Source organism: Olea europaea, chromosome 2 (genome assembly GCF_002742605.1).
Source record: "Olea europaea var. sylvestris chromosome 2, O_europaea_v1, whole genome shotgun sequence".
NCBI lineage: Eukaryota > Viridiplantae > Streptophyta > Magnoliopsida > Lamiales > Oleaceae > Olea > Olea europaea.
Genome location: NC_036238.1, coordinates 16,504,196 through 16,531,096, shown reverse-complemented (window position 1 = coordinate 16,531,096; position 26,901 = coordinate 16,504,196). Strand labels below are relative to the sequence as shown.

Genomic DNA, 26,901 nt, shown 5'->3' with positions numbered 1-26,901 from the left:
TATTTGTTGTGTTGTGTTGTCTGATAGTTTGATTATGGCAAAATTTAGCCCACGTTTGGCCCCCATTTTGTGGAAATGAAAATGGGTAGAATAATATTTTTTTGAAAAATGAGAGGTTGAAAAAGAAGGAAAAATTTTCGATTTACGTGTAATATTATTTTATGAAAAATTGTGTGGTTGAAAATAGGAGAGAGAAAAATGAAATGTAATGGAATGAAAATTAATGGGGGCCAAACAAGAGCTTAAATTATTTATTGAAATTTGAATATTGCAATTGAGTTGAAGAAGTTGGAGCCTAATTTTTCGTCCTTTCTTTTTCTACTTCTCTTTCTTCTTTTTCCCCCTTTTTTCTTCTTTCCTGCCCGCTTTCTCCTCTTTGTTACGGTATCCTGCTTCCTGTTTGTGTAAATAGTGAGAAATGGGTTCTGTTGACACACTAAAAGTACAACTCAAATCAAATAGCCCAAAGAGTGAAGCCCAATTAGGGAGTCCAGTGTAAAGATCCAAACATGATTATTGATGAATGCAGTGGAAGTCCACGAACACAGTAACATCATCGTCCAAGCTTGCAAGACGCCCAGAATCTGAGCGAATGGAGTGCCTTACGGTCGACCAGAGTGATGACCCCATTCTCATCCAAACCTTCGAATCGCCCAGGATCTTAGCAAACATAAAATATTATGGTTATTCAGAATAGCAGTTATTGAAACAGTTATTGAGTAATCTTATCACATTCCACGATTCAAGGAGCTCAGTTGAAGGCGGTTGAAATACAAAGAGTAATGACAGCAGTTAGAGACGGCAGTTCTACGACAAATTAGCCACCATAAAGAAAGTGGGTAGTTATAAAGCGATCAAGCAGTTTCTACGCGATTTGTCACGAGGAAATCATCAAGGGAATATAAAAAGGAAGAGAAGACATAGAGAAGAGACCCCGAATCAAATACTCTCAAACAGAGAATATGTAATTTTAATTTCTTAGTTTAAATTTAAACACTTCTTTTAGGACTCGTGTGCTTGCGCCTTTTGGAGGCATTCTGTTTATTTCCAATTGTAAATCATCGCCAATAAAACATCCATTTTTGGGACTTTGTCTCAAGAGGTTTGTTCCTTACACAATCGTCTGATCCCTTTTTTAATTGTTAGCGACCACTCGTGCGAAACAATTTGGCACGCGCCAGAGAGACATTGGTGTTTGGTGTTGAGGACACAAAAAGTGAAATAATATGCCTCACAAATCTGATAACGAAGCAGCAAGTCAGGGAGGAGTCCAGTCTATAATCGAGCGATATGAGGAGCAGTAAAGCTCTCCACGAACAGAGGGACAGAATCAGAGCAGTCACAGTCGTTATGAACCAATGACAGAGTTGAGTCCTCGAACCATGTGTACATTGCTTGGAGAACTCACACAGGATGTCGTTGAACAGGTAAATCTACGAAATGTTCATAATATGGAAAGATTTACTCAGAATGAGAATGCACATTATGACAACATGGCCAAACAACTGAATACATTAAATGAAATAATGAATAAGTTAGTAGGCTAAATTTGTCAGCCAGTTGTGCCTATTGCAAGTCACTTTCAAGTTAGGACAATTGTAGGACATAATTCTCCAGTCCTAAGTCCAAATCAAGGGATAGAACCACCTTTTGGTCCGTCTACTTCAAACCAGGGGATGGTGTAATGCCAAATCAAAATAGTGGTAATGGTACATCTAACTTGGGGGTAACCTAAATGTAAGAGACAATGTCCTAAATAATGGACAGAATACCCCACGTGTTAATGATGGAATAAATATTCAAACTAATGGTAACAATGACCCAAATCATGGCAACTTTGTTGCCAACCAAGGACCAAATATCAGGCCTCAGGCAAATCAACCGATCAACAAACCTGTAGGAATTTCATATGACCCAACGTCATGTTGAGAAATCAAATTATGGAAATAATATAGGATCAAATGGCTTTTGGGGTACGTCATGTCATTAGGCCGACTTACACAAAACCATATCCTGATTGGATAGACCAAGCATATCCATGGCCTAGAGAGTATAAAGTGCCAGAATTATCATTATTTACCTGTTTAGGAGAGATGTCTACTCTAGAACACATAGGGCGATTCACACTGCAAAGTGGTGAAGTAACTGACTACCATAAAATGAGGTTGTTCCCTAATTCATTAACAGGAGTAGCTTTCTCCTGGTTCATCAATTTGCCAGCGAACTCTGTTCAAACATGGCAACAATTGGAGCAATTATTTCATGCTTAGTTTTACAAGACTGAGTCTGAAGTTACTTTGGTCGATTTGGCGAATCTACGTCAAATGCCAAACGAATGGGCAGAAGGTTCCCTTCAAAGGTTCAAGACAGCAAGAAGTAAATGTTTTGTACCTTTTCCCGAAAAGGAGTTTGTCAAAATCGCTCAAAGTTATCTAAACTTTGATTTGAAAAAGAAATTCCAAGACAGGAAATTTCCTGATCTTTTCCAATTGAATGCAAATGTGTTTAAGTATGAACGATTAATAAGAGAAGAAGAGCAAATGAAAAATTATAGCAAGGAGACTTATTATAGAGACCCAAATTTTAATGTTCATACCATTAATGACGTGTATCACGATCAAATCGAAATGTGTTTGGCTGAATTAATCAAATGAGACGCGTATACTTATCCTATAATGGCTAAGCCTAGATCGTCGGGCAAGGATGAGCCTATAAAAGATGAAAACAAAAAGGCTAGAACGTTCTCATTCGATGTAACCAAAGCTGACCTTATATTTGATAAACTATATAAGGATAAGTAAATAAAGCTGAGCGATAAATATAAGTTGCCAAGCCCTGAACAAATCAAGGGTAAAAAATATTGTAAATAGCATAATGCATGGTCACATTTGACTAACAACTGTTTGGTTTTTCTCCATATGTTACAGGACGCCATTGAATCATGACGAATTACGTTCGAGGATAAGAAGAAGATGGTAGTGGATGAAAACCCTTTTCCACAGCCACTTGGGATGAACATGATGACAACTGGTTTCAAAAATAAGTTGCCAAAATTCAAGTTGGTTATAGACGACGGAGAAGAGGACCCTGGGCCACACCCCAGTGTCTTTGAACGTATCAAAGGGAAGGAGCCTAAAAAGAATGAAGACGTCCTGTGTGCAAGATGTAAAGGAGAAGTGAGTGGAAATACAGAGAAACCAGGGATATTGCAGCATCACCATCGCCCTAATTTTTTCCCAAATGCTCAGCCTGTTAGAGGGCGAGGTACATCATTCTATAGGGGACCGCCTTTTGAGAGGCAATTCAGGTCAATAAATAATGGAAGAACATTCAGGCCACGACATCGCCAACCAAATGTATGGCATTCGTTCCAGTATAATACAAGAAGGGTGATACCCTTCAACGAGATGACTAGAACCCAACAAAGGCGTTTTCAACGGAATTATGGACGAATGATGAGGCAACAACAGGGAGTGCCACGTCCTAAGGTACCTAAACTACTCGAGGTAGCCAATCAAAATGTTCTCGAAGACAGTAAAGATACTGATACAGGAGAATCGATGGAAGAATTGTCAGAGAGTTTTTCTGGGAGATCGAAGTTCGAGCGAGACAGAAGGGATAAAGAAGATCTAGATCAGCCCCTTACTATTCAGTTCGGTACATTACCTTCTGTCATAGCTAATAACTATTTACTAGCCAATGAGTTCAAGAACAAAGAGAAAGAAGAAGAAGAAGAAGAAGAAAGGAAGGATAACGAAGAAGAAGCATGTGTGCTGGAATGTGAAGAAGGCTAAACTTCTAGAGGAGCCTACAATGATGAAGATAATGATGGTATGACGAACATCGAAGAGGAAATTAATCTGGAAGCAGAAAGAAGAAAGAGAGGAGTATCGCGCAATACCCTGTTAAAGCAACTACATAGAGAAGGTGTTCGTGAAGTGGATTTGTTGGGAAAACCATCAGAGCGTTCTTTCGATTATTATGTGTTGTATGGGATACCCAAGAGAAAAAGGAGAGTACCTCACTCTGAAAAGTATGGGTCACCTCCAAGAATATTGCCCCCTCCCACAGGTTGGATAAGCGAAGAAGGAGCATTAGAAAACAATAAAAAGGAAATTCAGGAAGCGAAAGCTCAGTGCAACATACTGCACGTTGACTTATCACAAAAGGATAATTCAACAGAGAACAAGCAGGAAGTGGAAATAGATGCTGCCGAAAAGGTTATTTTTAAGAGATCAGCCATGAAGTTAACTAAACACTTGAGGCCATTGTACTTTAAGGTTTTAGTTAACGGTATACCTGTGGCGAAAGTACTTATCAATAATGGAGCAGCTATAAATACCATTCCATCTAGGATGATGAGGAAATTTGCAAAGACAGAAAGTGATATGATTCTAACAGAAGTTATCCTTACAAGTTTCAATGGAGGAGCAACTTCAACTAAAGGGGTTATGCCATTGGACATAACTGTAGGGACAACTACTAGGATCACAGTCTTCTTCGTAATAGATGGTCCTACTAGTTACAATGTGTTATTAGGAAGGGATTGGATACACGGAAGTCGCTGCATACCTTCATCGCTCCATCAATGCCTGGTTTTCTGGAATGACAAGGGTGAAACAGAAGTGGTGCAGGCAGATTATAGACCTTTTGTCACAGAAGCAAACTCAGTGGAAAGGTTCATGTACGAAGGAAATTACGGACCTGTCAGAGTAGTCTAAGATGGAGAAGAAACTCAAATTGTTGTACAGAGTGAAGAGCCGTTTTCAGTAGATGCACTCACTAAAATGTTCAGTCAGATGAGGCCAAACACAATGGCCCTAGAAGAGCCAATAATTGGCAAAAAAGTAATCAATGAGTTTTAAATAAGTTGTAAGCAACAAAGGCAAATGGCCGATGTTCAGGCCTTCAAAGCCAAATTAATGACTTTCAATAAAGAATGTAAAGGCAAGACGAAAGAAGAAGCAGTCTTGAAAGCATTGGGAGACAAATTGGTAGTGTTCGACTTGGAACAAAGTATTGGCCGAGAAATCAACAAGGTGGATTGTTTAGAAAAAAAAAAGTGCCTATAAGGGAAATGGACGATGAAGTAATGAGGATCACCAAGCCTAGATACGCTCAAGTACAAGACCCTCTGATTAAAGTGAATATTGGCAATGAAAGGGAAGATCGCCCAACATTCGTCAGTCAGATGCTCGATCAAGAGGTTAGTGATAAATTAATCGCTTTATTAAAGGAATATAAGGATTGTTTTGCTTGGGAATATGAACATATGCCTGGTTTAGATAGAGACTTGTTGGAACATAGATTGCCAACCAAACCACATTTTAAACCTCATAAGCAATCTCCTAGGCACTTTACTCCTAATGTACTTCCTGAGATTAAGAAAGAAATAGAGCAATTATTAAAAGCAGGCTTTATCAGAACAACCAGTTATGTCGAGTGGTTGTCCAATATCGTGTCAGTACTAAAAAAGAATGGTAAATTAAGGGTGTGCATAAACTTTAGGAACCTAAAAATAGCAACACCCAAAGATGAATATTCAATGCCTACGGTAGATTCTTTCGTAGACTCGACTGTTGGACACGTAATGTATTCCTTCATGGATGGGTATTCAGGATATAATCAAATTTATATAGTTGAGGAAGATATATACAAAACTACCTTTAGATGCTCTGGATCTCTAGGATATTTTGAATGTGTAGTTATGTCTTTCGACCTGAAAAATGCAGGAGCGACTTATCAAAGGGCAATAAACTTGATTTTTCATGATATGATAGACAAGTCTGTTGAGGTGTATATAGATGATATAGTGGTCAAATCCATCAAAGAAGAGGACCATTTTGAACAATTGAGATGTTCATTTGAGCAAATGAAGCAATATAAACTAAAATTGAATCCCTTGAAATGTACATTTGGTGTCAATGCAGGAAACTTCCTTGGTTTTTTAGTATACAAAAGGAGGATTGAACTTGATAAAAATAAAGCGAAGGCCATTTTAGAGGCCAAACCACCTAACAATAAAAAAGAATTGCAAAGGTTTCTAGACCAAGTAAACTTTCTAAGACACTTTATTTCTAACTGTGTAGGGCGAACTAAAACTTTTTCGCCGCTTTTAAAGCTGAAAAATCAGGACGAATTCGTTTGGAAAGAAGAGCATCAAAAGGCTTTTGAAAGTCTAAAAACATATTTATCAAGTCCACCAGTGTTGGTGTCACCAATCCAAGGACGGGCAATGAAAGTGTATATATCGGCTGAACAAGAATCAATAGCTGGAATGATCGCACAAGAAGACCAATTTGATGAAGAAAGAGCGATTTACTACTTGAGTAGACGGTTAACAAAATATGAATGTAATTACTCTGCCATTGAAAAATTATATCTTGCATTGTATTTCACATGTACAAAATTAAGGACTTATTTACGGCTTGTAACCATTTATTTGATTTTTAGAGTAAATTTGGTTAAATATATGTTCTCTCGCTCTATTTTGCACCAAATGGTAGGCCTTTGGACAGTAACCTTATTAGAATTCTAAGTACAATACATACCCCAAAATGCAGTAAAAAATCAGGCTTTGGCTAATTTCCTGGCCGATCATCCATGCCTTGATATGCCTGAAGAAATTGAGTTAGAGATCAATTCATTCGAATTAAAACCTTGGGTTTTATATTTCGATGGATCGAAAACCTCTAAAGGTGCAGGAGTAGGGGTAGCATTGATAAATTCTTTATGGATTTGTTACAAGTTCGCATTCACTTTGGACAGAATGTGCACCAACAATCAAGCCAAATATGAAGCCTTAATCGGGAGCTTAAAATTAATGATAGATATGGAGATAAAGAATGTGATTGTTAGAGACGATTCTTAATTGGTAATTCACCAATTTATCGGTGATTTTAAGTGCCAAAGTGATTCCATTATAAGTCAATATGAAATCGCCCAAGAATTGTTGGAAGAAATCGACCAAGTAGAGCTTCAATGTGTTAATAGGATATATAATGACATAGCAAATGAGTTGGCCCAGATGGCCTCAGGGTATTCAAAGGCTTTAAATTGGAAATCTACTTGTGAATATGGAGTAATATTGCTCGTAATCCAAAGAAGGGTGAGAATGATTGAAATTCATTGCATATAAGATGGAGATGCAATAGACTGGAGGGCAGAGATTAAAAGGTTCCTTAAAGAACCTAATGAAGGAGGTAGTAGAAAAATGAAGTTGCGTTTGCTAAACTATACATTGATAGATGAAGAGTTGTTTAAGAAACGCTCTGATGGTATATTACTAAAATGTGTAAGTTTGCAAGAAATCAGAACAATCATGGCTGAAGTGCTTGAAGGGATATGTGGAGCTCATCAAGCTGGTCAAAAGATGAGATGGTTAATTATTAGGAATGGATATTTTTGGCCGAAGATGGGAAAATCATGTGTTCAATATGTGAAGAGTTGTCTAGCGTGCCAAAAGCATGGTCTAATACAATGGGCGCCGCAAGAGAGATGATACCCATTATCAAACCTTGGCCGTTCAAGGGTTGGGCGATAGACCTGATAGGGAAGATTTATCCCCCATCGTCCAAGCAATATACCTTTGTTATAGTTACAACTGATTTTTTCACGAAGTGGGCAGAAGCGATACCTTTAAAGGAGATCACCCAAAAGAGTGTCATAGAATTTATCCGTGATCATATTATTTATAGATTTGAAATTCCACAAACTTTGATAGTAGATCACGGAACTTCTTTGAATGGAGATCAAGAGAAAAAATTCTTGAGCGAGTTTGGAGTTAAGTTAGCGAACTCCATACCATATTACGCTCAATCCAACGGACATGCAGAATCTTCTAATACGATTCTAAAAAATATCATAAGGAAAATGATAGATGAAAATGCCAAAAATTGGCAATAATGTGTAAACAAGGCCTTATGGGGTTATAGGACGTCACCTCGGTCAAGTGTCAAAGTTACTCCTTTCCAACTTACTTATGGACAGGAGGCTATTTTGCCTATGGAAATCAATGTGCAATCAATCAAAGTGTGTTTACAACATAAGTTAAGTGATGGTGAGTATACCGAATCACTGGTTCAAAATTTATTGGAGTTGGACGAATTAAAGTTGGACGTTCTAGATAGATTGCAAGTTCAAAAACAAAGGATGACTAAGTTTTATAATAAAAAAGTTATAGCCAAGTCATTTAGCTTGGGTGAATTGGTTTGGAAAACAATACTCCCTTTGGATAGCAAAGATCCAAAGTATGGCAAGTGATCACCCAATTGGGAAGGGCCATATAAAGTAAATAGTGTATTGCCTAATGGAGCCTATCATTTAGAAGATTTAGATAGCACCAAGTACATGAGGTTCATTAATGACAAATATTTAAAAAAGTATGTTCCTTCCTTATGGAAAAGTGAACAAATAAAAGCGTAATTAATATAAATGCGTTTAACGATCGTAGATAAATAAGGCAAGAACGAAATACGTTCAAATAAATTCTTTTGTTATCAAATATTCATTACAAATTGTGAGATACAAAATACTAAATGCTCTATGAGCTACAATTGAGAGCAAACTAATTTCTCGGTCGATCGCCAAGTAAGAGGATGAATCGACCTTGATCGCCGTCCTAATCGCACTGTTGCAAGGGCAGGCAGAGAGGCCGAGAAGCACTATCAACAAGCAAAAAAGGAAGAAAAGCACCCTCAAATCGCCTGCCTAATCATATTGCTACAATAACGAGCAAGGAGACTGAGAGTACTCTCACCAAGCAAAGTGGCTTGAAAGGCATCCTAAAAAATCGTCTTCCATCATTGAACTCCTTATAAAGCACATAGAGATGATGGGAATACCTTTGCTGACCAAAAAATATTTCGTATATCTCCCATACCAAAGGTGACATCAAGACAGATAGCAAAATGGGCGGATCAAATAATCCATTTCTATGGAAGACGAAAATTTTGGATCAATTGTTGAGATACTAAACGATGGCAGCAAATTAGTTTTTGAAGAAAAGAATGAAAATGAAAATGATAAGTGCGAATACACGCGCATTTATAGAGGCGTGAAGGTGAAAAGACAGAAAATGAATGGCCACATTCGTGCCAAATAACTGAAATCAAATGGCCCAAAGTCTTGAGAAAAGAGACGGGAATACCAAGAAAGAATGTACATGAATATTAGCATAAAGCAATTAAATGCTTGGGGGTTGACGATTAAGGACAACGTCAATTAATATGCAAGTAGACAAAATAGTCGTTCATTAATGACGATAGCTGCTGTTATATTCAAAATTAGCAGTGGTAATTAGTGCGAAATTACAAAAGGAAAGTTAAGGCATTGGATATCTTAATTACAATTCGCCCCAAGCCGAACGTATTCTTTCCCTAAGTCTTCTCCAATCTTCGCTTTGTTGAGAAGAAGCGACATTTAATTCAGTTACAAAATCGTCATCAACCTCCAGCTTTTTATACTGCTCAACCAAAGACTTGGTTCGTTCAATTCCTTAGGAAGCATTACGCTTTATAATAGCCATTCTCGCCCTATAGTCGTCCATCTTTGCTTGAAGCTCCTTCATCTCTGCAGCCAAGCTTACCATCAAAGAGTCTTCGATCATAACGTCGAAAGAGATTTCTTTCAATTCATCCTCGGCTTTGTTAATCTCTAGAAGCAAAGACTTTCTTTTAGATGCAGCACGAAGATATTGAGTACTCCTGGCCTTTAGTTCAACATTCTTAGCTAGCAAGGAGAGGATGTCAGAGTGGACAACCTTCAATGTTACTTTAAAGTCAGCAGAAACATTGAGCGACGGAAGTGTAAGTGCTTGCGCCAATTTCGCACTCAATAGCTCAAACTTTTCCTTATGTTTAGTAGCACTAGCCTGGCCGATATCCATGTCCATAAAAGACACATATTTAAGTACCGACTGCTTGAGAGACTTCATATTTTCCTCCGAAAAAGCAGAAGGATGATTGGTTGAAGTAAGACGAGACGTTTTGACTTGTCCCCAGGAAGTGAACAAGTCTTGGATGGAATGCACAATGTCATCAGCACCCTGCAAAGAAAAATGCCAACATTGAGGGATTTTACTACAATAAACGAAGCGAAAATGAAAGTGAGGCAAAATGTTACCTCATCAGCAATCTTGGGAAGTTCAGGCATATCATTAGTTGGCTCCACCACCTGTGGGGACTTCCCCTTATTTGGGCGAGAAGACTCTGCCACAACGGGTAGGCCCATGGGAGCCTTTGCATAATTCAAGAAGCAACGAATCAGAAACTAGTAACACAAGCAAAGGTAAAGCATCAAAATATGTATTACCTTCTGGTTCGACATTTGGGGGGTCAGCGCCTTGGGAAGAAGGTGGCCCTTATACTGGCTGTGATGAAGATTCCAAGACTAAGGGTTTCTCTTTAAGCATAATCCCTTCATCAGCTGATTTGGACGAAACAGCTTTAGCAGAAGATGGTGAAGCAGGAGTTGCCAAAATCAAAGCCTTCGAAGGAGAGGCTGAACTTTTCTGTGAAATTCAGGTAAACCATTAGTACATAGAAAAGTATGTTTGTGAATAAACAAATTCAATCACCTTTCTCCTAAGGATAAGAGGAGCATCATCATCATCATCATTATCATTATCATCCCGCAAAATGGGAGATGCTGAAACTGGCCGTTTGTGGCTTAAGGCACCTTTAGCTGCAGTAGCCTTGGCAGGTGGAGAAGCAGATGGACGGATAGGATGTTTAGCGCGAGTAGGGGAGGAATGATTCCTAATGGACATAGGGGTGACCAAAATAGGAGAAGTAGAAGAAGTGTCTGGCTGATCCAGTAAATGGAAGGCACGATTAGCATCAGTTGCAAACAATCTACGTTTCACTGATAGCTAGAGCTGTTCAAAAAGAGAATGGACGGCACAGCTAGAATTGAAAGGGGCTAATGAAAATTTGCTTTTCAAAAGAATGTTGCGAGCATCTATAGCTTATGCTTCTACCTTATTAATAGTGTGAAAACGATTTGTCAAATTTTTGGAGTAGCAAGGAGGAACATGCCAAGTTTGGCCAAAACCAAGTTGGCGAGCAAAAAATTGGGGAGCATATATTTCAACCCCAGCCTTGGCATTGGTTTCAATTAAAATATCGTGGAACAATTCCCTCCCAATCAAAAACTGAACCCAAAAAAGTAGAGAGACGCTCACACTGTCCAGGGTGGATGGAGGTTGCACATAATCTGGAGTTAAGTGAGCAGGAAAAGGAAAGAAGGAAGGAATCGAATTTAAGGTATAAAAGAATGAAAAAATGTCCCTACTAGACATATTTACAGATTTCAATGGGTCAATGGCTAGCTCATAGCAGTTAGCAGAACGAAGGGAAATGGATGGAGCACCAAGTGGTGGAAAGTATGCTCTCAACCACAGTTGAGTGAACCAAAGGGGCTCACTGCCAGTGGGAGATACACCATTCTTCAGTTGAGATTGAAGAGAAGTCATGTCTCTGTAAAGGACAGCTAAAAAGAAGGAACATCAGTTCAAAGGCCTACCATGTGCCAATTCATGCGCTATGGGTAAGTAGCTCATAGAATGTTTCATACTTGGCACGCAGAGAATATATTTACAGAGCTAAATTTGAAGAAAGGCCACACGCTCAGTGTGGGAAGGTTCAGCGCTTGAATGATTATAAAAGCCTTGCATGCTTGAATATGACTCAGTAAGTTTCTTGTCAAATTTCGGGCCAACACTGAAAATCAAGATATCAGGAAAGATGGTATCGCCCAAAGGCGGAAGATTTACTAAGGCTCCAACGTCCCTTATAGTAATAGACATGGGACCAAGAGGGAAAACGAAGACAAAAAACTCAAAGCAATCGAAAAAAGCACTAGGTCGAAAATTGGGGATTGAAGAGCGATTTCTAATAAGTCTGAAATCCTAACACGATCAAAAATCGCCTTGGTAGGGCCATGATTCACAAGACGTGCATACCATCTATGAAAAATAACATCAATTTTGGGCCAAGTGCGAATACCCTTTTTGCGAATCGGCCTCAATAGTAAAGAGTTCAGGAACGGGGGGTTTTGAGTGCAAGGGAACAGCTGGCCCACCGCCACTTGTCCAACGGTTTCGGCATTATTGAATGATGGACCCAGATAGAATTCATTGAGGTCAGCATTGGCTGGTGCAAGGAAGTTTGGATTTACATACGGCCTAGTAAGGATTTTCTGGAAATTTTCGAAACTAAAAGAATCATCATATCGAGTTTGTGAAGTCGCCATTGGGTGCAAAGTACAGTTTTGTTAATATTTGCCTGAGAAACATAGCAGAGAAGCAAGAAGATGAACAATAAAATAGTGAGGAGAAAGCGCGAAATATAGAGACGTGGTTTAGTGGTGCGATGAAATGGCGTATCTTTTAGGTTTATAAGAATTTGTAACGTTGCACATTTTCAGGCTATAGAAGGAAATAATGATCGAAATTCTTGGGAATTTCAAATGTTGCTGGAAAATACAAAGTGAATATGGCAAAGATTAATAATTTGTATTAATTCTGCCATATTGGGGGGTAATTGTTGACATACTAAAAGTGCAGCTCAAATCAAATAGCCCAAAGAGTGAAGCCCAATTGGGGAGTCCAGGATAAAGGTCCAAACAGAATTATTGATGAATGCAGTGGAAGTTCACGAACACAGTAACATCATCGCCTAAGCTTGCAAGACGCCCAGAATCTGAGCGAATGGAGTGCCTTACGGTCGACCAGAGCGATGACCCCATTCTCGCCCAAACCTTCGAATCGCCCACGATCTTAGCAAACATAAAATATTATGATTATCCAAAATAGCTGTTATTGAAGCAGTTATTGAATAATCTTATCACATTCCACGATTCAAGGAGCTCAGTTGAAGGCGATTGAACGACAAAGAGTAATGGCAGCAGTTGGAGACGACAGTTCCACGATAAGTTAGCCACCATAAAGAAAGTACGTAGTTATAAAGCGATCAAACAGTTTCCAAGCGGTTTGTTACGAGGAAATCATCAAGGGAATATAAAAAGGAAGAGAAGACATGAGAAGAAACCCCGAATTAAACACTCTCAAACAGAGAATATGTAATTTTAATTTTTTAGCTTAAATTTAAACACTTCTTTTAGTACTCATATACTTGAGCCCCTTGGAGACATTCTGTTTATTTCCAATTGTAAATCATCGCCAATAAAATACCCCTTTTGGGACTTTGTCTCAAGAGATTTTGTTCCTTACACAATCGTCTGATCTCTTTTCTAATTGTTGCCGACCACCTGCGCGAAACAAGTTCAAATGGATGCTATTAATGGAACACTAAAGTTGGGGTGGCGAATTGAATTGGCGATATGTAGTTGCTTAATTTGCCCTTGGGCACTGTTAGTGGGGCACAAATGGATTTAGTGGATGCTATTGTAGAGGGCGGGTCCTGTGGACAAACGAGACCTAAGCCTCGGGCCCAAAAGTTCTTGTCCTTTTTTTCCCCCTTAAAATATTAAAAGAAATAACCCTCTCGGCTCATGCGAGTTCCTCGACTGCCTACGACTCCAAGACTCCAGCCGGACCAGCGAGGCAGCGACCAGGTGACGGCAAGCATCTTCTTCTCTTCTTCTTCTGTTCCGGCGTTCCCTTTTTTCTTTAACGGCAGGCAGGCAGGCAGCTCTTCTCTTCTTCTACCCTTTTTTAAAATTTCACCCTGCAGATTGTTTACTCGTTCTGAAATATTTATAAAAAGAAATATATACCCTGTGTTGCGCATTGAATTGATTCAATTGAATTTGTGAAGCTCGTTTCTGTAAGTTTGAGCTTTTTGTTTATATTAAGTTAAATTAGATGTTGCAATATATATGTTCTTTTCATGTTGGAGTATGACATATATAAGAATTTCGTAATTAGAAATTAGGACCCTAGGCTAGTTGAGTTGAATTTTGTTATGATGGAAGCAAGGAGGAGGAAAATCAGTTGATTTGGGGAAGGCAGAACCAATTTTTGGAAAATATCGTCTCTGAATTCCCTCTCTCCTTCTTTTTCTGTTTTTTCTGTTTAATTGTTTCTTCTCTGTAATTGCATTCTGAAATTCTAATTGAAGAATTGGGTGTTCAGAATTTCCATTGGAATCTATTTGTGCTGTTGAAATTTACGAGTTTTGGTTGAAGATTTCAGCTCATCCATTACAAATTTTTCCTACAAAGTTAGAGAATTTGAGATTAAATTTGTGTTCACATCCATTATATTTTTTTGGGACAATTACAGCCCTTGATTTTCTATCTCAGTCAGTTAAGCTTGACTATTTTTCAAAGTTAAGTTTTCAAATTGTTTTAATCTATATGTTCATGATGAACTTTATGGTTGAGCTATTAAGGAATTTTGTGATCACATCCCTATATGTTAGGAATTTTTTTTTTTAGAATTGTAGAATTTGATGTTCTAAGAATTAAATCAATTGGTCACGTCTATTTTTTACTTTGAGCATAAAAACTGTGTAAGCTCAAGAAGTTATCATTGAAATTTGAAAAGCAATTGATTACTATTTTTTTCTTTAAGTTTGAAAAGCTCAAGATTTTTTTTTTTTGATTTCGTGGGATTTCTGATGAAATTGCAATTTGCAATAGGATTCTAAATTTTTGATGAATAGATTAATGCAATAGAATTGTATATTTGTATGAGGGTTTGATGTTAAATTTTTATTTCAGACTTGTGATTTGTGACGATGAAATTTTCAAAGGTGTGATTCCATAATTTTCGTCTAAATTCTACTTCTCAGGTAAGTCGTAAGCAATAGCTTGTCCTAACTTGTTATTGAATATTTGGAAATGTTTGAAACTTTGTCGGCTTATATAATTGCGGCCTGGTCGCCTTATGTGATTGATTATTATGAGATCAATTGCACAGGTGCATGTAGTACAAAATTCTAATTGTGAGATGATTGAGATTTTTGTAATTGTCTTTTACGTTAGTCATTGGATATTAGATATAGACTCATATACTATACCTCCTAAATATGAGTCTGGTGCTCAAAAGAGAAAAGGGAAACAAAATGAAATTGCATTAATTGTGAGATGATTGAGATATTTGTTTGTTGTTTTAATTTTAAGTTTTAAGTTAGCAATATATTATATAATACATAGTTGAATTTTGCATTTACGTTGATTTTGGGGGCCTAATTTTTGGGCTTCACCTCAAGCCTCGATAATCATAGGACCGGCTATTTGTAGATCTTATCCTTTGTTTGTAATCTATGCTTCAACATTCCCTTCAGTTAGTACTTTGATAATTGTCTTTACTTTATCTGCACTGAGTTTGTTTTATTTTATTAGTTGTATCAGTTATGAAAAAATTCTTTAAACTTAAATCTACATTGTCTTGTGATAAGCAAAATATTAATAAAAGGAATGCTCTAGATAAAAGGGATGAAATTGATGTTGGAAATAAAAATGATGACGGAATGAACGGAATGAACTTGATGTTGGAGATGTTCAAATTGAAAATAATGTCGAGATGTTAAGGATGAAAAGCTTGAACCTGATGTCGCACAACTTCCTTCGGATCCGGGGATGGAGAGTTCCAATACATAATTGTGATGCTAATGTTCGATTGCGTATATTGAGAAGGATGTATTCGACATTATTGAAAATGATGTAATTATGGAATGTTATTAAAGTATCGCGTAGAGAAAAATTTTAATAAGATATCGAATACACTAATTTTTTCTTAACTTTTTTATGAATTTGATTGTGCCCACTAACTTTAAATATATGCATCCGCCACTGAGCCTCTTTTCAGTAACTGAAACTTTCTACTCCAAAACCCAACTATTACACAACAAATTAATCAACATTTTTTTTTCATCAAATTAAAGAATTTCATTGCATTCAATACTCGAATTAAAATTCTCGTTTATGCCTACATGAAGAATTTCCAATTTCATGGCATTCCTTGATATATGTTCGATGAAAGTCTCTAAGACTTCATGCTAAAGTGTAGGTACTTGATCTAAAGCTAAGTGTTGACATGATTATTCGCAACCTCCAAGCAACTTCTCCGTGGAATGAATTTCTCAAGTCGTGCGGAATTCAAGTTGCGCCTTCTCTGATATTCAGTATGACATTCTTTTCCTTCGTTTCGATTTTCGATCTTGCTTTGAATGTTGAAATCACTTAATAGCTAGCAATTTTTTTTTTTGGGTGGGGGTGGGGGTGGGGGGAGTTGACATGATTATTCGCAACCTCCAAGCAACTTCTCCGTGGAATGAATTTCTCAAGTCGTGCGGAATTCAAGTTGCGCCTTCTCTGATATTCAGTATGACATTCTTTTCCTTCGTTTCGATTTTCGATCTTGCTTTGAATGTTGAAATCACTTAATAGCTAGCAATTTTTTTTTTTGGGTGGGGGTGGGGGGGGGGGGAGGTGAGCACTTTTGAGTAAAGGGAATTTTTCATTTGTTTCAGGGTCTCAAAGGCTATCAATAAGGTGTGGGGTCCAGTTTCGCCCTTGCATTGACATTCACAAGGTTCATTCTGATGTCTTGTACTTTTCTAGTTTTTCTTTCGTGGAGTTAACAAGATATCTGTGTGTAAGTTGGTATAACATAAGATACAAAAGTTGTTAATTTGTTTATTTATTTTGCAAGAATGAATTGTATGCAACTTGATCAAAAAGGGCAGTATGATGTTTTTCTTGTTAAAGATTTGAATAATGAAATAGTTGGGAAGAGCTTGCTCAAACCCATCAGAGTGTAGGAACAAGGTTCAAGTCTACCTTGAAAATCCCAGTGCTTTACGGTCTCTGTGTCTTACATGAAGGAGGAGATATTAGAAGTACTTTAACAGTTTAACTATATCATATAAAAAGTTGACTAAGCATGTTTGGGCAGTATATATAAACGGTTTAAATTAAAAGTATGTCATTCTAGCTCACTATTTAAAGCATGTTTGGAAAATTGGTTGAAATGAGTGATGGATAAGTCGGTAGTAATTGTGATAAAATGTGTGGATAAAAGTGTTGACCGACTAAAAACAGTTTATAAACATAAGCCATACATGCATGTTACCGACTGGGATTTGGTTAAAATCATCAACCAAATAAGTTTGCTTGAAATAGATTAAGTAATTTCACTCGCTGTGCTTGATATGCTACAATTACACAATTGATGCTACAATTACACAATTGATACCATGCTTCCTAATGGAGGAAGAAATTCTCTATTATTTTTACTAGCGGTGTATTATATCAAAGACAAACAGAAGAAACTTTGACCATAAGATAAAGAAGTTCTAGTTATGGATGGATACAATGACATCTTTCTAACATATTGCAGGGGAAGGTGAAGCAAATTGTTGGATCTACTCTTAAAGATTCCAAAGAGGGAGATTCAAGTCTAATAACTAATTATGAATCGGATAGATCGGCTGCTGAATATGCAAAACTTTATAAGCATGATCGGCTTACTGGTGGTCATATAATCATGCTTGGAGCTGATCCTTTGAGCAAATCAGCAGCCATTGAAGCATTACATGCCTATCCTGGTAAGTCTGGATGGGAGGTCATATCTTCCGATGCATACTATTTTGTTATGCATTGGCATGTTTATTATGTCAAAATGCTTTACAAATACAGTCCCTCTACAAAAAAGTGTAGAAATTCCAAGATTATGGGATAATTAGGAATTGATTGTGTATGATTGTATAACCCTATTTGGATTAGGTAATTTTTCTCTTTTCCATGTATAGGAAGTTACCTTGTTGGTCCCTCTTCCTATGCTATATATTGAGGCTCTAAGATTGTAATTAGACGTGTGAAAGTATTGTAAAAATCACATATCCTTTCATTACAATTTACATGGTATCAGAGCTCGGGTCTGTCCTTACCTAACCACGCAGTCAATGGAAGAAAACACCGCCAACAGCACGGAGTCGACAACCTCAGAATCACGAAACAGTGAAATTGAATCCCTTTCCACATTGGGCTCCAGTGGACTCGACAATTCCTCCTTTCAATTTACAGTCGAAAAGTTGAACGGAAAAAATTATCGAGAATGGGCTCAGTTAATAAAACTCATTATCGAAGGAAAAGGAAAGCTAGGTTACCTTACTGGAGAAAAGAAAAAGCCCGCCTCAATCGACGTCGGACTTCTACAAAAATGGAGGTCGGAAAACTTAATGGTGACTACGTGGCTAGTTAATTCCATGAAACCTCCGATTGGAAAGAGTTACTTGTTTCTACCAACAGCAAAGGATGTTTGGGATGCTGTTAACGACATGTATTCAGACGTTGAAAATTCTTCACAAATCTTTAAGATCAAAACAAAACTCTGGCAGATGAAGCAAAGGGAGAGAGATGTGACAGACTACTACCTGGAGATATCTTCACTCTGGCAGGAACTCGATCAGAATGTTGACGAAGAATGGGACTGTCCGGCCGACAGTGTACGATACAGAAAGAAGGTCGAAAACGAACTGGTATACGAGTTCCTGGCTGGGCTTAATAGAGAATTAGATGATGTGAGAGGAAGAGTCCTTGGTCGGCGACCCCTATTGTCACTTCGTGAAGCTTTCGCTGAGGTTCGCAAAGAAGAAAACCGGCGAGGAGTGATGCTTCGAGAAGGTAAAAACACCAGGCTTGAAGAGGAAACTAGTTCTGAGTTATTATCAAAGGAACGTGGGCTTGGTGGGTCGACCGAATTAACTAAAAGGTTTGGTTCAGCCCAATTGCCTGGAGAGCTAGCATTAAATGGAGTTAAAGGACTTGATTATCAAATTGGGCCTAATTTCCAAAGGAACACCCACTAATGGGTTCAGCCCAAAACAGCAGAGGCGACGTGCTTGGTGTGATCAATGTCGTAAACCGGGGTATAAAGCAGATACATGTTGGGAACTACACGGAAAATCAGTTGACTGGAAACCAAGACAAATTAACAGAAATTGGGGTTACCAAGTGGTTGTTGATCCTATTGAAGAAAAGAGTACCTCTACTCTGAACGGTGCATTCAATCCTGAACAATTGGGGCAACTATATAAAATGTGTTCAAGTTTCCAATCATCGGGTTCGTCAAGTTCACTAGCTCACAAAGGTAATCCTTCGAAAGCATTACATACAACTACTCAATCCATAGTTTCTTAGATTATTGACTCAGGTGCGTCCGATCATATGACGGGCTCCTTCCACGTTTTTTTTCCAAATATTCCACTTCTGCTGGCAATATCAAGGTTAAAATCGCAGACGACTCACTTTCACCTGTAGCAGGAAAAGGGAGTATTCGAATCTCTAATTTTATAGCATTGGAGTCCGTTCTCTACGTTCCAAACCTATCTTGTAATTTATTGTCAGTTAGCCAATTAACGAAAAATTCCAATTGCTCAGCTAAATTTTTCCCGTCTTATTGCATTTTTCAGGACCTATCATCGGGGAAGACGATTGGCAGTGCTAAAGAATGTGGGGGACTTTACTACTTTGAGAAAGCAGATGTGAGTAAGCATATCAAATTGCAAATTGTGATTCTGCTTTTGTTCCTAGAGATAGTGAACTTTTGTTATGATATTTTAGAATGGGTCATTCCAATTTTCAGTATTTACGTCATGTATTTCCTTCCATGTTTTCTAATAAAAAGACATTTGATATCCAATGTGAACATTGTGAACTGGACAAACATCATCGTACCTTCTTTCCAAAATCTACATACAAATCTTCGAAACCATTCACCTTAATTCACAGTGATTTATAGGGTCCTTCACGAACTCCGAATCAAACGCACAAAAAATGGTTTATAACAATTGTAGATGATCATACTAGAATATGTTGGGTCTATCTCCTAAATTTTCGTTCAATGATTCAAACAAAATTTCAAATACAAATTCAAATATTGCGTACTGACAATGGTACGGAATATTTCAATACCACATTGAAAGAGTATCTCCAAAAACAAGGAATAATTCTTCAAAGTTCATGTGTTGATACTCCACAACAAAATGACATTGCTGAGCGAAAAATTAAACACCTCCTTGAGGTAGCTCGTGCATTAATGTTCACCACAAATATGTCAAAATTTTTTTGGAGACATGCCATTTTAACCTTGGCCTATCTCATCAATGGAATGCCCAGTCGCACTCTCTCCTTCAAATCACCACTCCAAGTATTTCAGGAATTCTTCCCCAATTCCCGACTTGATTCGAGCTTACCACTCTGAATATTCGGTTGTACTGCTTTCGTCCACATACATCCTCATCACAGAAGTAAACTCGATCCTCGTGCACTTAAATGCGTACTCATTAGATATTCATCTACCCAAAAGGGCTACAAATGCTATGATCCATTCACAAAATGAGTATTTGTTAGCATTGATGTCATGTTTCTCAAAAGAACCCCTTATTATAAAAAACCCTCTCTTCAGGGGGAGAATTTGATTGAAGATCGGTTCTCACATCAAGATCGATTCTTCAACTTTAATCTTTCCCCTAGTGAACCTATCATAAACACCGAATCAATCACTCTTCTTGATCGTAACGTGCCATCTACAGATGTAAACTTAAACTCAGGAGGAGATGTTGAAAATCAAGTTAGCAAGGAGATATTAGTTTACTCAAGAAAGTCGAAATCAATGTATAAGGAGAACCTCACATCTGAAACACCAAAAAAGTCCGAACCGATGATAGCTCCAGAAAGTGATCTACCTATTGCCCTAAAAAAAACCTCGGTCATGTACTCTCTACCCTATCTCAAAATTTGTTTCATATAACACTATCTGCAGGATTTCGCACTTTCTCTTATAACCTTGATAATATAGAAATTCCAAAGAATATTCAGGAGGCCATGGCTATGGCTACTCCCAAATGGAGAGAAACAGTTTTGGAAGAAATGCGAGCATCGGAAAAAAAAAAAAAAACTTGCGATGTGGTAAATTTACCAAGGGAGAAAAGACCCGTCGAGTGCAAATGGGTCTTTAATGTGAAGTACAAATCTGATGGGACAATAGAACGGTACAAAACTCGTCTTGTTGCAAAAGGATATATACAGACCTACGGTATTGACTACACAGAAACATTCGTCCCTGTAGCAAAATTGAATACAATGCGAGTTGTCTTGTCCTTAGCAGCAAATTTGGATTGGCCCCTCCAACAGCTAGACATCAAGAATGCCTTATTGAATGGAGAATTAGAAGAAGAGGTTTTTATGAAATTAACCCCAGACTTTTATGAAAGCGAGGAAGAAAATAAGGTATGTGGGCTCAAAAAATCCTTGTACGGTCTCAAATAATCATCAAGAGCATGGTTCGACAGATTTGTAAAAGTATTGAGAAGTCAAGGATATCAACAAGGGCAGTGAGACCATACAATGTTCTAACAATTATCTGAAACAGAGATGAAAACGATCTTAATTGTTTACGTTGATGACATTATTCTGATTGGAGATAATATAGTGGAAATAGAAAAGCTTAAGAAGAGCCTAGCCACGGAGTTCGAAGTAAAAGACTTGGGACAGATGAAATATTTTTTAGGTATGGAGGTTGCCAAATCAAAGAAAGACATAAGTGTTTTACAACGAAAGTACATTCTTGACCTTTTAAGGGAAACTGGCATGTTTGGATGCAAACCAAGTGACACACCAATAGAGGCAGGAAGAAAGGAAGAAAACATAGGAGAATCAGTTGAAAAGGACAGATATCAGCGATTAGTTGGTAAACTAATTTATCTCTCACACACTAGACCTGATATTGCATTTGCAGTTAGCGTGGTTAGCCAACATATGCACGCTCCAAAAGAAGTCCATTTAGAAGCAGTATACAAAATTCTCAGATATCTTAAAGGTACACCTGGAAAAGGACTTTTCTTTAAGAAAAATGAAAGGAAAGAAGTAGAAATCTTTACTAATGCAGATTGGGCTGGTTCAATAGAAGATAGAAGATCAACTACAGGCTATTGCACCTTTGTATGGGGAAATTTGATAACTTGGAAAAGTAAGAAGCAAAATGTGGTAGCCAGAAGCAGTGTTGAAGCCGAGTTTAGAGCTGTCGTACAAGGAATATGCGAAGGACTGTGGATAAAAAAGTTATTGGAAGAATTACAGACGATGGTAAAATTTCCAATAAAACTCTATTGTGACAATAAAGCAGCTATCAACATCTCCCTCAATCCAATTCAACAGATTAGAACCAAACATGTGGAAGTGGATAGACACTTTATCAAAGAAATGTTGAAGAAGGAACTGTATGCATGACCTATGTGCCTATGCGAAAACAAATCGCAGATATCTTCACCAAAAGATTGCCACAACGGAATTTTGAAGACTTTATTTGCAAGTTGGATATGATCAACATTTACGATCCAACTTGAGGAGGGGTGTAGATATTCCGAGATTATGGGATAATTAGGAATTGATTGTGTATGATTGTATAACCTTATTTAGATTAGGTAATTTTTCTCTTTTCCATGCATAGGAAGTTACCTTGTTGGTCCCTCTTCCTATGCTATATATTGAGGCTCTAAGATTGTAATTAGACGTGTGAAAGTAGTGTAAAAATCATATATCCTTTCATTCCAATTTACCAAAAGCAAAAGGAAACATGGTTTAAAAATCATTTTATTTTTATTTTTGTTAATAATCTTAAGGTGCATTTGAGCTATGAGATATATTCTGCAGGGCAAACTCTGTATATTGTTTAAACATTTATTACAAGTATGTTAGACTTGCATAGCACAAGATTTTAAAATTAATGTCTTCACTTGACCTTTGCTGTATTTTCAGAGATTTCCCGAATGGCGCGTGTATTTTTAATCCTTCTTATATGCATATGTTACATGTTGATTTCTATATGGCAATATTGATATTACTGGGTCTTCTTCTGATCTTCTTGATATTTTTAATTAATAAAGTGGATTTTCTGTTTTTGAGTTCTATCCTACTAATTATAGTAGGACTATTTTTTAGAAGGCAAAAAAAAAAAAAAAAAAAAAAAAAAAAAAAAAAAAAAAAAAAAAAAAAAATACGAAGTAGAAGAAAACAATTTGCACAGAACTTGTTTAGGTAATCCTTTTTAATCAAGATCTGAACTGCATCTGTCTTTTTGTTTGTGGAACATGTTACATTCTCATTGCTGAAAAGCTACTTTCAGTTAGGATTTTGATGCCTTTAAATTTGTCTCGATAACATCACAATTAGATTTCACTAGCTTTGCTATGTTGGTTATAGGAATTGTTTCTTATCAGCTTCCGTATTTCTTCAGATCAATTCTTGCGGGCAAATGGGAGCCCTTAGTACTCCAAAATGCACATTTTACTGAAACATTTTTTGCGATCATTTTTCTTTGAGGGATGAATCCGATTCCATGAACAAAGCTAACTGCTCACTTTTATATTCTAGCCAAAGAGCTCCTCTCTCAGGCACTACTTAAAAATGCTCTTGTAATCATTTTCTTCGAGGGCTCAATGGCATTGGACACTGTAAACAGAACTCACTGCTCATTTATATCCTCAACGAAGTGCTCTATGCTGGGGTTCTAAATTCAAAGCCTTATCGGCTGAGGTTGAACTGGAATAACTGATGTCCATGTTACGCTTCAGGAACAGAATTGATCCGTACACTTTCATGTTAAATACATTAGATTTGAGTTCAAAATGCTTTGTTTCAAAAATATTTAATTGCACCTAGAGTTTATAATATTACCATGATCCTTGGCTTTTTGAGTTTTTAAAATAGCTGATATTGTAAAGGATTTTAGTGTATTTATCATCTATATTGTACCTTTACTAAACTTATTGCCATGATGTAAACATCTAGGTGGATTGCAAGTTGGAGGTGGTATCAATTCAAGCAATGCTTTGAGCTACATAGACGAAGGAGCAAGCCATGTCATTGTGACATCAGTATGTTCTTATTGAAACTTTTTTCCTTGAACAAATAATAGTTGTTAGCCATTTCACTTGCTTTCATATTTCCAACAGTAAAAAGATTTCTCACGTTTTCCCCCTCCCAAATGTCTCCACGTGTATAACTAGCACATATGAATTGTTGGAGTGAATACTAATGAAGCCATTGATGTTGTTGGACTTCTATTCATGCACCCTAGGACCATATAGTGAGTTCTACAATGAGAGATAGAATCAACTAAGTGACCAGTGTCAGGAGTACCTAAATCCTACAAACTTGTAGCATAAAGCTAATTGATGGATGTTTGTTAACCATATTTTGAACACATATACTGTGACAGATCACTCTCTTTTCATCATTACTGAGCCAATGTCAGGTTGGAAGAGGTAGAATATTTTTGCTTGCATCACTATAGGAATGGCAATGGGTCGAACCGGCTTGGCTCGGCCCTTTAACCCACGAGCTCGGCTCGCCACGTTGCTCGGGGGCAAGCTCGTGATTTTTTTAATTTTTTGGGTAAATTTGCACATTTTTTCACCTTTTTTTTTTTTTATAGCAAATTTGCATATTTTTTGACGAGTGGCTCGTGGGCTCGTAAAAAATGGCTCATGGGCACACGGCCCACAAGCCGCTCGGGGGATTGAGCCCCCTGCCCGAGCCGCCCACGAGCTGAGCCGACGTGCCACTCGGTTCGTTTGACATCCCTACATCACTATGATGGATAACTCTATTAACCCATCTTAATGCTAGACTGGATACCAGAGGTTGATGCTCGTGGTACCAAGCTAAACAAGTCAAAGCTATTTGAAGTGGGAGAATGATCTTTAGGAAGTACATAGGTAAAAAAAAGGGAAGATATGACCACGTTTTGACATATAAGTGAAAAAAAATAAAAAATCATGTGAAACTGTGGAAAGCCAAAAATTCTTCTAATTGGAATACTTTGAACTCAAAACTTCTTGATTGCTTTTCAGTATGTGTTCAGTAATGGAGAAATAAACTTCGAACGGCTTCAGGAACTTGCTCATGTTGTCGGAAAACAGAGACTCGTGCTGGATCTTAGTTGCAGAAATAAGGTATGCTTTCTTGTGAATATAATAATTATGATCGATTCAAAGGCTTTCTGAACTATCTTCTCCCTCACTCTCTCTTCCTTTTTTCTGTTTAAGATGATGCATATTTTGTTAACCTGTTTGTAGGTAGGTTGGCTGGAGCATCAATAACTGCCTCATTTTAGCAAATCTAGGATAATTTCATACAAAGTAACCCATATGGACATTTATCATTGAGACTAAATTTTGCCTGTAATTCTAAAACAAAATTGATTGATGAGGTATAACTGTAAAACAAATATCAGCACTCAGAATTATATCAAATAATAGGGCAGCCGTTGTATGTACAGGGAAAATGTCGCAGGCAATCCCCATGTTAGTATAGACAATGTATCTCAATCAATCGACTATGGCATTTGTGACTTGAGATGATGTTTGCAGGAAGATAAATATGCAATCGTCACAGACAGATGGCAAAAGTTCAGCGATGTATATCTCGATGAAAAAGTATTGGCTTTTCTTGCCAAATTTGCTGATGAGTTTCTTGTCCATGGAGTTGATGTTGAAGGCAAAAAGTATGTTTTCAACTACTTGATATAAAAGAAAAAATAGCAAATTTTTTAAGTAATCTCGTTCTTCATATCCCCATGTACAATTGCAACATCATTTCGTAACTGTTTTGTTCACTGATGCTTTCACCTTTCCGGTATTATGGAAGTCAATTATGATCACTCTGACACTGAATACCAATTAATAACTTCGGTATTGCAGGTTGGGAATTGATGAAGAGCTTGTGGCGTTGCTTGGCAGGCACTCACCAGTATGTGTGATATATATATAATTTATTATCAATCCTGTATCTTTTGTACTCTGCTTGTCAGAAATATCTTGTTCATGCCAAATACACTGTGAGACATAAATTTCCTCCCCTTTTGTTGTAGCCCACCTCCCCACACGCGCACACAGGGACTATAATTTTCCATAATATTTGAAGTGGCTAGTTTATGGAGAAGTCAATAGTTATGATTGTGTAATGTGCAGATTCTTGAGTTGAATTCTAATTTATTATGGCTTTTTGCCAAATGAAAATTACCAGTGGACTAAAGAAAATTTAGCCATTAAGTGAGACCTTAACTTGCCATGGACCAATGCCTTGAATACAGATTTGCATTCTTTCACAAGTCATTTAGTCTGGTTATATGCATCAGTTCACTGCCATATAGTATAGCCAACTAATTTTTTACTCTTTTAATGCGATTTATGTAACAACTAACAGTGCAATTGTTTAATTTTCCGTGTTTGCTAGATTCCGGTGACCTATGCAGGCGGTGTCACTGTCATCGCTGATTTAGAGAAGATCAAAGTTGCAGGAATGGAACGCGTTAATGTCACTGTGGGTAGTGCTTTGGATATTTTTGGAGGAAACTTGGCATATGAAGATGTTGTGGCTTGGCATTCTCAGCAAGAGGCTTTTGCAGTTTGATTTTTTAGTTGCTGTGTGTAAATGCTAACATGTAGATGTATGATTATATTTTTGAAGAAACATTAATTTTGCCTTGGAATATTGATATTAAACTATGCTCCCTGTTCTGGCTTGAATTTATTGAATAATCAAACATACTGCTGATTCTTGACTTTTAAAGTGGATCCTATCTTTTGAAATATTTTTAAGAGGATGAATTTTATTTGCAGTAGTTATACTTTAGTGTCAATTTGATAATTGTACTTCAATTTCGTTCAATTGGGTATCTATAATTTTATTTCGATCGATTAGCTCCATCAAATTCCATCTCTTTAATGGATGAGAATTCATGACGTGACAATCACCATTCATCTAACTGAAATTATATTAATTTTATATTAGCAATTAATGATCTCGTGAGATGATAATATGGATAGTGGATTGCTCAAAGTTAAAATATATTTTTCTGACTTTAACCATGTAAATGTGTAATTATTCGATTAAACAAAAAATAAAATATAATTATCACAATTAAAA

General features: G+C 37.2%; 1 protein-coding gene across 8 annotated transcripts; it reads left to right on the top strand.

Annotated features, from left to right (window-relative positions):
* The first annotated feature begins 13,479 nt into the window (after positions 1–13,479).
* LOC111412576 (1-(5-phosphoribosyl)-5-[(5-phosphoribosylamino)methylideneamino] imidazole-4-carboxamide isomerase, chloroplastic) lies at positions 13,480–26,566 on the top strand. Of its 8 annotated transcripts, none has more exons than XM_023043526.1 (11): positions 13,495–13,575; positions 14,686–14,756; positions 15,977–16,003; positions 16,204–16,291; positions 16,440–16,501; positions 17,309–17,516; positions 23,761–23,846; positions 24,825–24,926; positions 25,344–25,477; positions 25,674–25,722; positions 26,209–26,566. In XM_023043526.1, the coding sequence occupies exons 4-11, from the start codon at positions 16,204–16,206 to the stop codon at positions 26,383–26,385; spliced, it is 906 nt and encodes a 301-aa protein (XP_022899294.1). In that variant the 5' UTR covers positions 13,495–13,575; positions 14,686–14,756; positions 15,977–16,003; the 3' UTR covers positions 26,386–26,566. The 8 variants fall into 8 exon arrangements, 6 of the variants coding, with proteins under 6 accessions (XP_022899285.1, XP_022899281.1, XP_022899294.1 ...); XM_023043529.1 differs by lacking the exon at positions 13,495–13,575 and adding an exon at positions 13,658–13,787; XM_023043513.1 differs by lacking the exon at positions 14,686–14,756 and having other exon boundaries at positions 13,492–13,575.
* Positions 26,567–26,901: the final 335 nt, after the last annotated feature.